This window comes from Hyalella azteca, unplaced genomic scaffold, assembly GCF_000764305.2.
Source record: "Hyalella azteca isolate HAZT.00-mixed unplaced genomic scaffold, Hazt_2.0.2 contig14801, whole genome shotgun sequence".
In the NCBI taxonomy this organism is placed as follows: Eukaryota; Metazoa; Arthropoda; class Malacostraca; order Amphipoda; family Hyalellidae; genus Hyalella; species Hyalella azteca.
The window spans coordinates 271,626-288,783 of NW_025944675.1; the positions used below are offsets into that span (position 1 = coordinate 271,626).

General features: G+C 41.3%; 1 protein-coding gene across 1 annotated transcript in view; it reads left to right on the forward strand.

The window, feature by feature from the left end:
* Window positions 1-15,893, forward strand: part of LOC108674642 (small G protein signaling modulator 2) — a 72,778-nt gene extending 56,885 nt beyond the window's left edge. The window contains exons 15-25 of the mRNA XM_047884182.1: window positions 110-234; window positions 734-805; window positions 1,263-1,466; window positions 2,079-2,408; window positions 2,812-2,896; window positions 6,714-6,913; window positions 8,081-8,205; window positions 8,759-8,938; window positions 9,287-9,396; window positions 9,783-9,950; window positions 10,110-15,893. Of these exons, the coding sequence (XP_047740138.1) occupies window positions 110-234; window positions 734-805; window positions 1,263-1,466; window positions 2,079-2,408; window positions 2,812-2,896; window positions 6,714-6,913; window positions 8,081-8,205; window positions 8,759-8,938; window positions 9,287-9,396; window positions 9,783-9,950; window positions 10,110-10,198 (1,688 nt within the window). The 3' untranslated portion in view covers window positions 10,199-15,893. The remainder of the gene's footprint in view (window positions 1-109; window positions 235-733; window positions 806-1,262; window positions 1,467-2,078; window positions 2,409-2,811; window positions 2,897-6,713; window positions 6,914-8,080; window positions 8,206-8,758; window positions 8,939-9,286; window positions 9,397-9,782; window positions 9,951-10,109) is intronic.
* The last annotated feature ends 1,265 nt before the right edge of the window (window positions 15,894-17,158 follow it).

Genomic DNA, 17,158 nt, shown 5'->3' on the forward strand with positions numbered 1-17,158 from the left:
ATAGAGCCATATTGGCTCTAAACAATCAAGCAAGCCAATAATTCATTTATAATTGAACATTAGTAACAGCAAATCTACAATGATATAACAACATTGTTTATGATCGTAGGCTGGCGGGAAGGCCTGACGGAGGCAGTGTGGCAGGACCTCAGCAAGGGCGGCACCGTCGTGAGGGAGCCTGAGGTCTGGGGGAGGGTTTACCTCGGCGGAGTGCCGCACGCCATCCGCAAACAGGTCAGGCTTCTGTCCAAAATCCGGAACTTTTAACACTATTTGCCGCAATTTTCGCCACCTTTTCGAATAGCGAAGCACATAGTGGCACTAAATCCTGCTGCTCATTCCCCTGTATCGCTGCGCTAATGATTGATATACACAGCTGTATTCATGATTTATCCAAACTTTTTATTTTCCATATTCTTTATGGTTCACTTCGCACTATTTATAAACTAATTAAATATTCGATGACCCTACTTCTTCCTGGTCTGGCCCTACCAGCTCACAACCACTTCTACTTACCTCGTTCATGTCACCTCTACCACACAGGTCTGACCCTACCTGCTCACTACCTCTTGTACTTGCCCCCATTCATGTCACTTCTACCACACAGGTCTGGCCCTACCTGCTCACTACCACTTCTACTTACCTCATTCATGCCACGTCTACCACACAGGTCTGGCCCTACCTGCTCACTACCACTTCTACTTACCTCATTCATGTCACCTCTACCACACAGGTCTGGCCCTACCTGCTCGGCCACTACCACTTCGGAAGCACGGAAGAGAAGCGCGCTGCGCTCGATGTCAAGGTTCGCTTCTTCTTGGTCTTTTACAATTTCAATTCAAACCATCAGAGTGAATAAATCTCAAAACACAAAAACTAATTTAATTAGTTTTTACCCGCACCAGCCTCGATCATTGCTTAGTGTAATACATGTTTAAATTTTTTCAGTTCATCCATGTTCTTAGTACGTACAGAATAAGCGATTATTCTTTGGTCTCTGAACATCAAGTATTTATTTGCTCAGTTCCCATGCCATGTCTGTACTACTTTCAGTCTTTACAATTGTTATTGTATTGGTTCATGATACACCATCACCATAATTATTTCATTGTTTCATGACATACAGTCACTATACTATTATTGCATTACATCATGACTAACCATCACTATTATTTTTTCTACAGTATCATGACAAATCAATAAACTTGCTATTGTATTTGTTTAATCGTCATAATTAATATTATCATGGTTCTGCCTGTCAGACGCGCGCGAACTTCGAGGCGACCATGTCAGAGTGGCTGGCGGTGGAGGCGATCATCAGGCAGCGTAACAGGGAGGCCATGGCCCAGAACATGGCGCGTCTTGTGTCCGAGGGCCACGCCAGCGCCACCGACACCCCCCGCGGCCCTGAGGCGCCGGGTCCCTACAAGACCGCCGTCAGCAGAGCGCGCACCCTCAGCAACGAGGTGAGTGCGTGGGGTGTGTAATGTGCATGACGCAGTGAGGTGAGTGCGTGGGGTGTGTAATGTGCATGACGCAGTGAGGTGAGTGCGTGGGGTTTTGTAATGTGCATGACGCAGTGAGGTGAGTGCGTGGGGTTTGTAATGTGCATGACGCAGTGAGGTGAGTGCGTGGGGTGTGTAATGTGCATGACGCAGTGAGGTGAGTGCGTGGGGTTTTGTAATGTGCATGACGCAGTGAGGTGAGTGCGTGGGGTTTGTAATGTGCATGATGTAGTGAGGTGAGTGCGTGGGGTGTGCGTGCGTGTGTTGTGCGTGACGCGGGGAGATGAGTGCGTGGCATGTGTGTGAGGCAGTGCGGTGCGTTGTTTGAGGCAGTGCGGTGCGTTGTTGTTGTTATTGCCTCGCGCCCCATCCCGGCGTTACTGGTCCAACCGAGGCTGGATCCAACGCACCGCTGCTGGGTCTCTACAAAGGTCCACGGTGTTGAGGGATGTCGGATGATGTCAGTTCGTGGCCTGTGCATGACTCAGTGACGTGAGAATCGTTTAAATGAAAACCATGAAGTAATCAATGCAAATAAGAAACTCATATTCCTGCCTCGTTTTTTCGGCGCAGGTTTTCGAGCCCGACACGTCGAGCTTCGAGTCGGGTGATTCTGACACCGCGCGCGCTCACAGCAAGGAAGGAGGCGCAGAAGTAGGAACAGACTCCCGCAGTTCGTCCAGCCGCAGGACAAGCTTGGGCAAGCCTCTTAAAGACTCCTCCTCAACCGGCACCCCCCAAGGGACTCAGCAGTGGAATGGAGGCGTCCCCAGCGGGGAGGTCGCCAGCAGACTGCTGGCAGTGAGGAACAGCGGCGCTGGGGGGAGCGAGGACCGATCGTCCTCCGTGTGCAGCAAGAAGACCAGCAGCAAGGAGTCGTCCGTCGACGAGATGTTCAGTCCGGTGGGTGTGACTTGCCCAGATATATCTGCCGAATTAAGAATCTTATATGTTCAGATTATTGACATGAATATTAAGAAGCTACTTGTGTTTATGAACTTCCAAATGCCAAAGGATTCATGCATCAAATTGTTCCTCTTGAGGTTCATTTTTGCCGTTAATTCATATTACATGTTGGGAATCGAAAAATTTGCTCGAACTTTTATTCGTTACAGGACATAGAAAGCATGGAGTTCAAACGAATTTAATATGTGATATTCTTCAATGACATATTTATTCATCTCAGGAAAGGCTATATAGATATGATGATATTAAGCTGATGGAGCAAAGGTATCTCAATTTATCATGTAACATCTTGAATTGTTTTTATATATTGAATTATTACACAACTACACAATTCTCGCAGGCGTGTGTGATCACTCCTGACGGCACCACGGAGGACGTGCGTGAGGCATGCTCCGTGACCACGCACGACGACTCGCAGAGCTTTGGTGTGTATGCCAACGATCCATCTTATATAACTTCTTTCATCTTATAAGCTCTATAAGTACTTCTCCCCTTCCATCCACTATTTCTCCATGTTCTTCTTTTTCTCTGGTGCGGTGATTCATTCACCCTCACTCACATCATTCATCACAATAATTCCTATCTTGTACTAACCTCGTCATATTACCCATCCAATTCAACCACTGTCCTAAGTCTGCCCTCCCAATTTCCCTAATGATCACTCCCTGCGCCTTCTTCATTCACTTACTCAGTGAATATGATGAATATGATGAATTGTTTGGAGATGATTTTACTCACAATTAGTTTCATCCTATCGCAAGTTCCTTACGCGAGCCCAACAGTTGTCAGGGACCGAACCTAAAACTTAAGGTAATCAAGAATATTGGTTCGGCATCAAGAATATTTGGTAGGCAGAGTACACCTCTTGATGTCAATTTTTTATTTCTTCTTATTGTGTATAGATATATATTATATGTAAATAATATATTTCCGGCTGATGTAAATTTTATATTTCACATTGAATCATAGCATAGAATTCAATACAAAACTTTTTCAAGGCTCGTCGTGTGAGGCTTGCTTCCGGCAGTTAATTATTGTGTTAAAAATGTACGACTGTTGTCAGCTTCTCCCTCGCCTCCTCTCTTTATATCCACTCGCTCGACGTCGCTACGAGTAACTCTCGACAGAAACACAAAATCCCGATCTGTGTTTTCATTTGTTATCCTGCATTTGTATGAATGTGGAATTGATGTTAGATCCTCCCACATGATACGATCTTGTTCCTGATCTTCAGATGTGTTTATCGTAGATGCAAGAACTGACTCCTGGTACTTGAAAAAATTTATGGTGGTTGATCGTCTGTGACAAAAACTCTGTGATTTTGTGCCCGTCAAATGTATTAGCTTAACAGTAGTTGTTTAGTTATGCTATGAAATGAACGAGCTGAGTTTGAACTGCTTTGAATATCATACTGCTAAATTTTTGACCAAGTCTAAGTTTAATTTATGCCAATTAGTATTGAGTTCAGCAATTAATATGATACAAGAGTGCCAAATTTTGCCCATATACCCCCGCCTGGTCGATCCACGAAAATATCCTTGTAACAAGAATCAGTCGCAAAATTATCGTCGTTTGTTAAACATCATGTAAATTTAGAGCTTCGCATGCCATGCTGTCCTGCTATCGCAATTTTTTCGTGTTGCAGCCAAAGAGCTGCCCTCTATGGGCGCTGCCAGCACCACCACACCCAATTTGGTCGCGCTTAACAAACGCTCTCTAGACAGTGGGCACCATTCCCTGGAGTCGTCAGATGGTCCTCGAGGTCTGTAGCCTCGCCGGCAAGCCGCTTTTTCTGCTCAACGCAGCTTTTCTTGCGAATATTTTTCTGTCCGCTCTCCAAAACTTTCGTGTCACAACGCCGGTTGCATCCAAACTTTTCATTTTCAAAAACTTGTTTCAAGTTTTTTATTACTTTGTTGCAAATCTCCTGAGAAACATCGAGAATTTATATGCATCGGGTCAAAACTCACATTTGGTTCTGCATACCTCAACATTTATGTGATATAATAACGTGATAATATAGTATATTGGTGTCTGCTTTGGGATGAGCCCGTGTTGGTTTGTCGCCGATTATTTACCATCTTTTTGATTTGGACCATAATATTCACAGATAGTTGCAGCTCTCCGACCCACAACTCGCTGTTCAAATCTCAATTGAACACTCACTCATCACGACCATATTCAGTGATGTCAAGAAACAGCTTTTCGAAATAATCTTTTGAATTATTCATTCATGAATTTCGTCCATCAGCATCATTCGCTAACTTTTCTAATGGCTTCAAGTGTCTAGTTAACGTTTGAATCCTATTGGGGCCACAATTGAGTTGTTCTGATATGAGAACTCGAAAGGGATCCTTTTTTCGACCGCTTGCATTGCTTCCAGATTTCATGTGAAATAATTGGTTATTGTTCTTGCTGCAAATAAAAATAAACTCATGAGGCAATGGGGCAAATGCATGGGATTATTTATACGCCGCGCCTGCATCTTGTACCGCGCTGCACGAGCCTTTCCATCACCGGTTACCTGCTTTGCATGCACCAGTCGCTGTATTGCATGCGGCAGTTGCATGCATGCTATATACTCGACCACGTGTCAGTTAGGCCAGTTTTCTTACTGATATTTCATTCGTATTTTTACTATGAGAAACCAGTTTACGTTTCTAACATGTAGGCTTATAGCTATATATTTTCTCATATTTACTGCATGGACGCATTTCAAATTTTAAAGAAAATTTTTAGTAATATTGGTTTAAATCTATTTTCCATGCTATTTCTACAATGCCGTCTACGGTTGGAAATAAAATTAGTGTTTTAGGGTGAGAAAATGTAGAGTTCTTTGTGCCTCGAAAGGCTTGTTGGGAACATTTCGTAGCAGCGATAAAATTTGCTTCAAATTGAATTTTATTGAAGCAAAACAGAGCATAAGGATGTTTTATATATGATTAAAATAAATAAAACCACAGAACGCAAAATTCAAGCAGTGGAGATAAATGATCCTTCATGCCTTTTTCACTCCAATAGAAAATTAAATCTTAAGTAGTCAATAAAGAAACAGTTTTTCTCTGTAGTAGTGACTACAAAACTTTTATTTACACTACTCAGTTTCTCGTTTATCATAAGCTATGCTAAATGCTGAGCTGAGATTTGTATTCTGTCTTAGAGGACAGAAAGCCTATCTCGCAGAGGCACCATGAAGCAAAGGGAAGCTGGAGGCTCCCAGGCTGGTGATTGCATATACACTCTGTCCAGTGCAGTCCAGCATTCCCCCAATGTATGAACAGTTAACCTCCGCCTCGAGAGAGAGTGAATTCTTTGAATTGGTCAACTGCCAAGTATCGAAATTCAATTGACATGGCAAATGGGATTAAAATATGATCACTTTAACTATCATTATGGCGTGAACGCATTATTCGATTGTGATTATTGTTCACCATCAACGTAAAGTTAGACTGAATTTTCAGTTGCTAGTTGCTATTCAGCATAGCAGAGACAGTAACAATCCGTGAAATACCCAATCAGAATATAAGTCTACCTCAGTAGAGTAATATGTTTACAGGTGCCGTTTTATGTGGCAAGTGCAACGTTATCTAAAGTCTAATAATAATAATAATAATAATTATAATAATAATAGTGATATAATTACAGAAGTACTTCTGTTCAAATCTAGCACTGGAGTGTACCCTCGCATTTTGTAAACGTGGGTTGAAGAAAGTTGAAAAAAGGACCTAGAATCTTCGTAATATGATTCGATGCTGTTAGTTTGGTTATCGTCTGGGAAAAATAATTCGCGTGTAACCATCTCCTGGCTTCACTTAACTCACAATTTCGACGAGTTACAGCTGAATACGTTATAGCAATTACTCCGTATTCCTCCACGCCAGCATTAGTATCCTTAATGGCAATAAGCAGCTTTGCATATACTAGTGTAAATGAATCAGCAGCAATGCAGTGCACCCATAAACACAAGCATCACTTCCTTTACTCGGTGAATGAAGGCCGCAGTGAACCCTTCTCCTGGAGCCCAACCGTAGTCTGTGTTCTGGCTGCTCTCAGGTCGAGTTTTCTCAACAATTATTAATTCTGTCAATCTATAAAATTTGCAAGTTGAGAAGAAAATTTAAGAATTTTTAACTTTTGCCGCACCCCTTAGCAAGACGTACTCTTGAAGTTTAGAAACCAATGTTCTAACCTACAAAGCCGAAATTCTACCCTAACGGGAAACGTTTTTTTTTTTTTTTTCAGTGAGTGCTGTTTCGGATGAAATAGTGACAGACGACGCGTCGCCTGGCTTCTGTGATGACGACTTGGGCGACGACGCGACGATTGCTGATGTCAGCAGGGAGGACTGCAAAGACCAGCTCGCGGTCGAGGACGTCGTCAGCCTCGAGTCGAGGTCTTCCTGCATCTCTCCTTCGTCGTCCCACGGCGGTGGCGTATACTCGGTCAGTGAGAAGCTCCTGCCTTACATTACTCTATGTTCACCAGATCTGTAGAGAAAAATATTTTACCGCAAGGTTTGTAAACGATGACTTAATAAGTTAATTTTACGGTGAATGTAACAATGTTTCCATAATTTTAAATTTTAATTAGTATTTTACAATTGTCACGAAAGACGTCGGAAATATATTTCTTCTCTGAATTGCTTTCTTGTTGGTTTTTTAATGCGCTATCGAGTGGGTCTGGGTAGAATTTCGGTCTGGGGAAGATTCCAAGTCTGAGAAACATCAACAAACTATAATGGCTGGAGCATTCCAGAACCACAGGTCCGACGGGCATTCGAGGTCTAGGAACCCAGGAAATTTCTAATATGTACGGCAAGCTCTGGACGAATGCCAGACCTCAAAGAAGTATTGTACTTGGAGGCGTTGTAAAAATAGTCTACTTGCATTTCCTGGAAAGTTACAACCGCATTTAGTTGCTGTTGTGAGTGTTCAAGTGATGATTCATCGGCCTTCACGTCTCGTACAAGATGGGTTCGTGTGGTTGCCGTTAGTTCAGGTCGTCTGCAGGGGAGCTTCACCATGAAGTTCGATATTTCTCAAGAAAGTTTCCACCATTTTTCAGTTCAGCTTAGTCATGAATTTTATACGACCAGCATTATAATTTTTTCCACAATAAACTTAAATCATAATGTACATTGTCCCTTTGTCGGATTGAAAAAGTGTTTGGCGATGGTCAGAAAACCGAGGGGCACCGTATGGTAATGCGCTATGCTTTATCTGTCGAATGTAATTATGATTGATTTTTGCTCCTGGAAAGCTCGATTAAGAAAAAAGGATGTTTTTGCATAGAAGTGTTATATAATAGATACAAAGATTTGCTTCTCAGATAAAAATATCCTTCGATATTTTCTTCTGGAAATGTAGTTTGTTGTACTAAACACACTTCACATCATTCCATTCATGTTCTATCATTTTATGAATTCCTTCTCTAGAAATCGCTAAATTAGAGGCTCGCAGCGAAAATAATGATTCATTATTCAAAAATAATTATAATGGAATAATATAATAAAATAATGATTCAATAATACATGATTCAATTCATCGGCTTTTATTGTTTTTTCATTGCGATGCTGTGGTTGAAGTGTTGATATGCCCTCTGGCCTGCAGACGGAGCTGCTGGAGGAGTTCGGCCTGAACCTTCACCGCATCGACAACGACGTCCAGCGCTGTGACCGCAACTACTGCTACTTCACGCCCCACAACCTCGAGAAGCTCAGGAACGTCATGTGCACGTGAGACATAGACATGGCCACGCACTTACGTGAAATGCGTCCGTGTGTGCGCATACTAGAGGCCACGTACACACGTGAGATACGTTCGTGTGTGCAAATACTAGTGTCACGTACACACGTGAGATACGTTCGTGTGTGCACATACTAGTGCTACGTACACACGTGAGATACGTTCGTGTGTGCGCATACTAGTGGCCACGTACACACGTGAGATACGTTTGTGTGTGCACATACGTGTTGATACGTGAGAATCATTCATGTTGAAATCTAAAGATTCGGCGGACTCTGATCGTGAAAATGGCGAGAATGCCAAATTAACTTTTCATGGTATAATTTTTCAGTATTTAGTTTGAGAGTCACCGGAAATTAAAAAAATATATATTTGATACCTTTGGAAATACCTGTAAATTGGCCATGAAGAATAAATAAATCTCATATAAATATTTTAATCTTTTGCGTACGAGCATAGTTTCTTCAATGGCGTAACTTATCAAATAATTCTCGCGTTCGCACACAAAAATACCTCGTTCTCTGACTGGAAGAGTCCCCTCAGGTACGTGTGGGAGCACCTAAGCACGGGATACCTGCAGGGGATGTGTGACCTGGTGGCGCCCCTGCTGGTGGTGTTCGACGACGAGGCTCTCACCTACTCCTGCTTCCGGCAACTCATGGTCCGCATGACCGCAAACTTCCCTCATGGCGGACAGATGGACCAGCACTTTGCCAACATGAGGTATGACCATCCGCGTCATCTCAAACTCAAAAATAATTTAACTCAGTACTCACAGCAGTGAGTGACATAGAGCGCATTTTCTCGTCGACGAAAACTTGAAATCACGGACAGACGGACGGACGGACAGACAGACAGACAGACAGACGGACATGGCGAGCACAATAGTGCATTTTTTCCATAAATGAGAAAATGCGCTAACAACGTACGATCTTGCGTCGTAGTTTTCGTTATAAGAACTATGAAACCCATGTTTATAGTGCCACTCTGGATTATTGGTGTTATTTAGTTCGGCAGAATATTTATTAAAAGAAATTTTCGATGACTTCGATGTTATTCTGTGTCGGCCAGGTCCCTCATTCAGATCTTGGACTCGGAGATGTTCGAGCTGATGCAGTCCAAGGGGGATTACTCGCACTTCTACTTCTGTTATCGCTGGTTCCTGCTCGACTTCAAGCGCGGTTAGTGTTGTTTTGAACGAAGTCATTTTAATTGAATCCTTTAGGATTCAATCAAATCTTTAGGATTCAATTAAAAGGGCTACGTTCAATAGTATACCTGTTGTATATTTTTTTAAGTACACAATAAGTATACTTAATCGGCATGTACTGCAAAGGCTTATTTCATAATTACCAGAATTGTAGTTATATGTAAGGCTCTTGCTATGCTTTAGCTGCAAACTGCTACAGCACGCGCGAACACTTCCATGCCGCCTTACCCGACAACATTGACTCATCGACGTACATTGCAGACGCAATTTAGTCGTATTTTAGTTGAAGACAAAGAAGAATGAATTGTGTTCTGAAATACACATTTACTGAGATTTGTTGTCTGGACGATGCTTCAGAACTGGTGTACGACGATGTGTTTGTTGCGTGGGAAACGATATGGGCGGCCCGGCATGTCTCATCGTCGCACTTCTTCCTCTTCATCGCCCTCGCCCTCGTCGAGCACTACCGGGACATCATCCTCGACAACAACATGGACTTCACTGATATCATCAAATTCTTCAATGGTTGGTGCTCTATTGAACTTATTATTATTCGCTGGTGTTGAATTCACTGAAGTCTTGAGAGGTAACGTCTAATTATTCTATTCCACTTCTCTATCAGTAAGACATATATTAAACAAATTTTCTACCATCAGAAAAATATTAAAAGGTTATATATTGCAGAAATGGCTGAGCGTCACGACGCGAAGGTGATCCTACGGACTGCGAGGAGTCTGGTGACGCAGCTGCAGACGCTCATAGAGAACAAATAAAGACGAGCGACCATGCGTCTTTTGGTCACAACTCCTGCACATCACCTCAGTGATGTTTATCACAAGATACGAGTATTATCGCTTGTCTATCTTACCCGCACCTCATGGGCTGCCCACGTATCTGGATTGCAGAAGCGGACTACTAAAACAACTAAGTCAGATGTTCTCTGGTGAAGACATTTCAACTGATATCGCAAAAATATATTCTGGTGAATTTCGGCTAAATACTTATGATATACCTGGCAAAAGTTCAACTTATTTTATGCCGAATTTGGACTTGTCAGTGGAAACTATGACAGATGCAAATGTTTTTGTTTCTCAAATATCAGCAAAAAAAATCTATCCTCATTTTCTGACTGCAATTCAAAAGTTTTCCTTCGATTTTAAACACCCAAGCTCGTCATATACGAATCTCCTAGTCTCCTTCAGAGCTGCTCGCAAGATCCACGTGCTTTGCAAATCGTTTTTTCAAAAGTAATAAAATGAGATTTCCATGTCATTTGAATTAAGATAAAATAATCAAATTAATGACTCGTCAACACGGGGAGTTCAACGTTACCGCATGTCTCGACTGTGAATAACGCTAATTGCAACAGAACTGGAATATAGATGCGGCTACATACACCATGTACTACATATCCTGTGGAGAAAATAAAAGCTAAAGGCTTATAGGCTCCCGACGTCTTGTGAGCGCCTGTGATTCTGAACGCCGATGATGGAGATGTAAGCGCGATTTTAGCATCTCAAGAGTCGCCGGGGTCCCAATACGGTTTCGTTTGTTATTATGAACATATTAATGAAAGAACTGGTTAGCTTATTGAATGATTCCGTCTGTGAGTTTTCAGTGAAGAAGAACAGCAGTGCGTTTACAGATGCAACAGAACTCGGGAGATACTCGTGTGAGTGATATCAATTCTCATATTACGACGCTTTCATCACGGAGTGGAAAAAAGATTCTTAGTGGAGTAAAGTCCATTACCGATATTTCTGTGTGACATTTAACAATATTTTTTGACATTGAAAAAATTTTCCCATGCATCGGATGGAAATTTTGTAGCGTTTAAAATATGTTATTAGGAATTGTGGCTCTGATGCTTGACTGTAGCCCAAAGGACTAAGATCTGAAGAAATGTATTGAAGCGAGAATGTATCGTAAGAATAAACTATTATTGACGTCACTGAGTGAATGTTGTGCAACTTACTTGCCAAATCATATATTATATATCAATTTCTAATTTAGCTGTTAACGTACATGATAGTATTTTAGAAAGTAAGTAAATTGCTATCGAGGAATATATTACTTGACTATCAGAGTGTTATTTATATTGTTTATGTTGTGATTGGCCAGCTATATTGTCTGTTGTTGATGTTCAGATATATGATGTATAATTAATATAATTTCTCAATAAATTATTTATTTTTATAGGAGAAATGTAGGTAGAAAAGTGACGATTGCGGACATTACTGCTTAGGCGGTAAGTGCATTTATATAAATTTGCCAGTTAGAGAGAGAAGTTCGCTCAACAATAAGTTGACTCGAGCATGCTTCCTTTAGATAAAAATATTAGCGTCGAATTAAATGGAATTGAATGATATTTTTATCATTTCCAGTAGAGCGTGGATGTTATGACAATTATATTATGTTACCGCGAAACCCTATTGTTGAGCCGTAAATTGGAAGCTATAACACGCAGCTACATAGCTAAGCATGATTTCTCTACTGCATGTATTTTGGCCTCACCTTAAAACGTCTGCTATGCAAGTCGTTTTCATGGCTGTTTCCCAGCAATGGTTCTTCACGTTTCATGTTTGCTACACGTTCAACTGGCTACTGCCGTAGAGTGAAATGTTAAAACCAGGAGAGGAAACAGCCGGGCAAATACTTGAGGTGAGAAATCCTGCTTCTAGTGCTGTTCGATACAGCTTATTTGTGGTCGCTTTTGCTCTGTGCGCAAATTATCGTAGTCGTGCTGAACTATGTTAATTTGTGACAAAAATGTAAAAGATTCCAGTATTTGCATATTTGATCATTTATGCCCGAGTTCCTGCAGTTCACTGAAATGATTCATTATATCTATAGCCTCATTTTGATGAGGCACTGACAAAGGCTTGTACTCATGAGCCTCGCAACTATTGCGCGCGGCTACATTTTACTTTCAATAAACAAAAGAATCTATTGATTCCAGTATTCATAACAGCATGAATATGACGACCTAATAGACTGGAGAATTTTATGAATTCGGCTCTAACCCACAATTAAGTTCCAAGCGCTGGCCATTTGAGTTGATCATGAGTTTTCGTGCCACAAACCACGCACCGTTCGTTGTACCGACTGTACTATTACAGAAAAGTTATTCATCTAATTATCGCCTAACACAGTATTCTCTGGTGAACATATTGTGGTCAAGGCAACGTGTATTGTTTCACCTCGAAATGGTGTTTACGGTGGGAACTTTCTTCAGCGTTTGGTTTTACCCAGACGGGTAAACGAGGAAGTGGGAAAGACGAGGGCGCTGCTGCTCCTGAGGCTGTTTCAAAATTAACGCATTGAAATCGACATCAATTTTTGGCTCCGTAAATCAGGATCAGGGCAATGCATAGAATTTTTCAATAGATAGAGAACCTCGTTAGATACGATAAGTCTCACATGACACTCTTCATAGGTGAAGTTTAGTGCTAATCCAGTGGGTGTTGTGTGATGTCTGATCGTACGTTGGAGGAGCTTCAAATGTAATAAATTTCCAAAAAAAAATCAAGTTTGTGCTTGTTTAGCTTATGGGTAAGCCAAACCTGATCATATTCTAGTCAAATAAACGTGAATTCACTTACTTAAGCTTCTGATGTTCGATGGGTCAGCCAGCCCAGGACGCAGCAGCTGTCGATGTGTCGAGTGATAAGCTTTGTGATTCGTGCAACGCTGTTGTTATCACTAAGGAGCTCTCATAGGGAGTGAATGTTACTGTACGCTTGTCGTTCTGCTCTCTTCTTGTGTGTTGCATACTTATAGGTGGATATTATGCATAGCTAGTCAATATACCGACAAATATAATACTTATAGAACAAATATGTATGTTCTTGTTGTTCAGTGTTGAATATAAAAAATTTATCACAAACTTTATCCGGCCTGTTAAGTAATGAAGTAAGTTATTTGGATATGATTTGCAACAGTAGCGCTATTGTTAGTCACCATTTGCGCAGTGGTAGCGGCATCGAGTTGAGAGAAGCTAGTCGTGGGTTCGAGCCTCGCGAAGATCAGTTCATTTCTCGGTGTCACTGATGTAGCCTCTTTTGGTCTCTGTCGATGAGTAGTGCTTGCAGCATAAACTTAGGTTGGCGTCCTCTGAATCTCTGAATGAACTATGGGGACGTATCACCTGGGGGATGTTAAGGTCTTCAGTGCATACTGATAATTTGTGTTAATAAGTATGTCAGCTTTTATTTCATCACTGGTGGTCTCCTCTATACGTCGCAGATGTCCTCACACTTCTCGCCATTGTCATCTATGAGTTATATTTACAGGCTTGCTTAGTCTTGAGGTTCCGTTCATTCAAACAGATGACCATCGTCAATTTCAGTATTTTCAAATTAATTAACCTCCAGAAAATTTGTTACAACTGTTTCAAGTAAAGTATATTGATATTGAAGGCAATCATTATTCGAAGACACAGCTGTTTTCTATCATTTCTCGGTCAATAATTTGCTTGATAAGTTGACGACTTTTGTTCCACACCATTTGATCGTTCAATGGTCTGGCCATATAGAAGTCACTGCGTATATCAGCAACATGTGAATGGTACCTGTGCATTCCAGTATGTACCTCCTTATGCATTCAAGTTCTTCTGCTGCGTGTACTGACCAATGATCGTCTTCAGCAGTACTGGCAAGACTTCTATAACAACTCACAGCACATCATAGCACGCGCTGGAACACGCTGGTTATAAAGAGTGCAACGAAATACTTCGGTAGCGATGACTCTCTATATCTCCTAAAATACCCAGCCTGCCGTGTATCTCCTTTCAAACTTTTATCTTGACTGGAAAGCGAAAAAAAAATCATTTTCAGATGGCGGTGTGCATGCGTTGGAATGAGCGATGGACACAAGTGCTGCCTCGGTAACTGGGATGTATGCCAAGGAAGATAGTGATTAAATTATAAGCTATCGTAAATTTAGATCAGGGATATAGGAAGATTTTTGTACATCGTGTTGCTATTGATATGTAGAAGACTTGCACGCTTTCACCAGTACATTGCACATGTATGTACGGGCCGATGCTGTGCGTCTGCTGCTGCGATTTCAGTAAAGGTATTCTCCGTTAGACAGGCTTCTGCCTGCAGTGGTAATTTTCTGTTGGTAGTGACAGTTATCCGTTTGTAGTGACAGTCATCTGTCAGTAGTGACAGTCATGTGTCTGTAGTGACAGTCATGTGTCTGTAGTGACAGTCATGTGTCTGTAGTGACAGTCATGTGTCTGTAGTGACAGTCATTTGTCGGTAGTGACAATCATCTGTCTTTAGTGATGTAGTGACAGTCATTTATCTGTAGTTACATTGTGACTGTCATCTGTCTGTAGTGACATAATGACATTCATCTGTCTGTGGTGAAAGGTGACTGTCATTTGTCTGTAGTGACAGACACTGTCATCTGTCTGTAATTATATAGTGAAATTCATTTGTCTGTAGCAACGGTCATACGTTTATAGTGGCACTTATCTGTCTGCAGTGGCAGGTTTCTGTCTATAAAGGCAGTGTTCTGTCTGATGAACCAGAAACGAATGACACCTCGTGGCTTGAGCACCGTGCGGGCGCTGTGCGGATCTTTACAGCGTTTCTGTTAGATTTTTCTAACAAATTATTAGGTTGAAACATTTGTTTTGAAATAAATCTCAAGAAGTATTGAGTAATCGTTAGTGCTGACAAAGAATGAAACGCTGGGAACGATATCTCTACTGTATATGTTGGGGGAAATAGGGTTTTGCACTAATTAATTTTTAGTTCTGATCCTACTCATTTTCAAAATTCTACAATACTTTAGAAATGAAAACTCTTAATTTATTTGCGACGTGATAATAAGATATTACACTCATGCATGAAAAAATTTGTGTCTCAATTTGTGGCATCCAAAAGTATATTCTAACGAGTCCCCTGCGACAGGATTCGTCGACTTTTCGAACGATAAGTTAATAACGCTGCCTCTTCCATTCATATCTTATCATGGTGTGTTAACACAAGTGCTGTCTTGTGCAATGTGGTATAAACGGACGATGTTCAAACTGAGCTAACTTATTCATGTAGTGAGTGCTACATATGAATCCACGCTTATACCAGCTATGCCGACTGGTTCTCCTATTAAATTGCACAGTCCTTTGTTAGACAGGGTGCTTCCGCTCCCTGAATTGGTCTCGTTCAGTACACGTGAATTGTCAACTCGGCATCTCGGAGGTTGATGGATGGTAATTGGTGGTACTCCGGTTATTCAAGCCTTGGCATCTGTAATGCAGAGTAAATCCAACCCCAGTCCAGCCACCATCAGGAATAAGCAAACAACATCTGCTGGCCCAACCGAGGTCTGCGGGGTAAATATGTTCCACTGTCCTCCAGCATGGCCCGGGACTGCTGCTTCCGAAACACTGCAAGGCTCAGCATCTGATGATAATAATAGCGGTTTCAGCGTTTATTAGGCCGTAGGCCTGTCGCCAATTCTTAACATCGCAGAACATTCACAGCTTTTTGCGGTCCCGAACTCGCAACTCACTGCTACAATTCTGCTGTGCTTAACAGCCCGGCCTCCTTGCCGATTCTGACCAGAAACTGGCGCACAGAGCTGGGATCGAACCCGCGCCTCTCTGCGCCAATCGTGGTACTCTGAACTTTAACCACTGGGCCATCCTGCCTTACTGAAAGCGTTTTGTCTTTTTTACCCACCTCTTCTTACGCTGAGACAATCGCCGATGTTGCTCCCGCTGATTGGCCTATCAATAAAAAGTAATTTTCCACGAGGAGCCTCATAACTCTAAAAAAGGCCCCACACATTATGTGTCGCATTCGGTGCCAAATTGAGTGTTCTTTATTTTTTATTTCGACCATAGATATGCACTGATGCGATTGACGATTAGGTTTTATTCTCTTTAATCTAATGGCATATCCTTTAATAAGTGTTGAAGGTACAATTCGTTTTAGTTATATTGTAACCATAACTGATATGTAATTTATAGCGGTAAAGAGGTTGTCCGAAGTTTAATCCATTTTTCCATTTAACTGTTCAGGAGATGGAACTTCGTCGTGCAGAACTTCTATTCTAGCGGTGAAGTGAAAGTAACAACTATACGATTTATCTTGAATTCCATTCTTGGCCTTTTTTATTAAAAATAAAATTTTGATTCCTGGAAAATTAATTGAAAAGGGCCAGTGAACTTCAACAGTTTATCGTATTAGTGTATATGTGCTCTACAAATGAAAATACGACTGTGGTATTTTCAGTGGAATTAGTTTGTGTGAACATATAGAAAATTGCTTTCATTTCTTTAGATGAATCTCCGTGGCAGCCAATAATCTTTTATTTGGGTTTCATAGTTGCTTCTCATTGCTTGTAAAGTTTACAGCCTGAATGGCGGATGGCGTTAAATTCTTCACAATCCATGTCGATGGAGACCCTGATGGGTTTGTCGACTCATAGATTCTCATAATTCACATATTTGTTACGTGAAAACGAATGGAGTAACTTCTATATTATTTATTTATTATAATTGCTCCTACAGTCCTACTACTACTCCTGCTCCTACAATTAGTTGTAATTCTATCCGTTCAAACTTTACTTCTGACAATTAATGTACTAACCATGTATGTTAGGATTACTGTTTTATCCAGTCATCAATAATACTACACGCGTGCTTCTTATACTGCTGCTATTACAAATATTTTTTCTCTCGGTGTTGTTTTCCTTTATTTTATTAATATAAATGG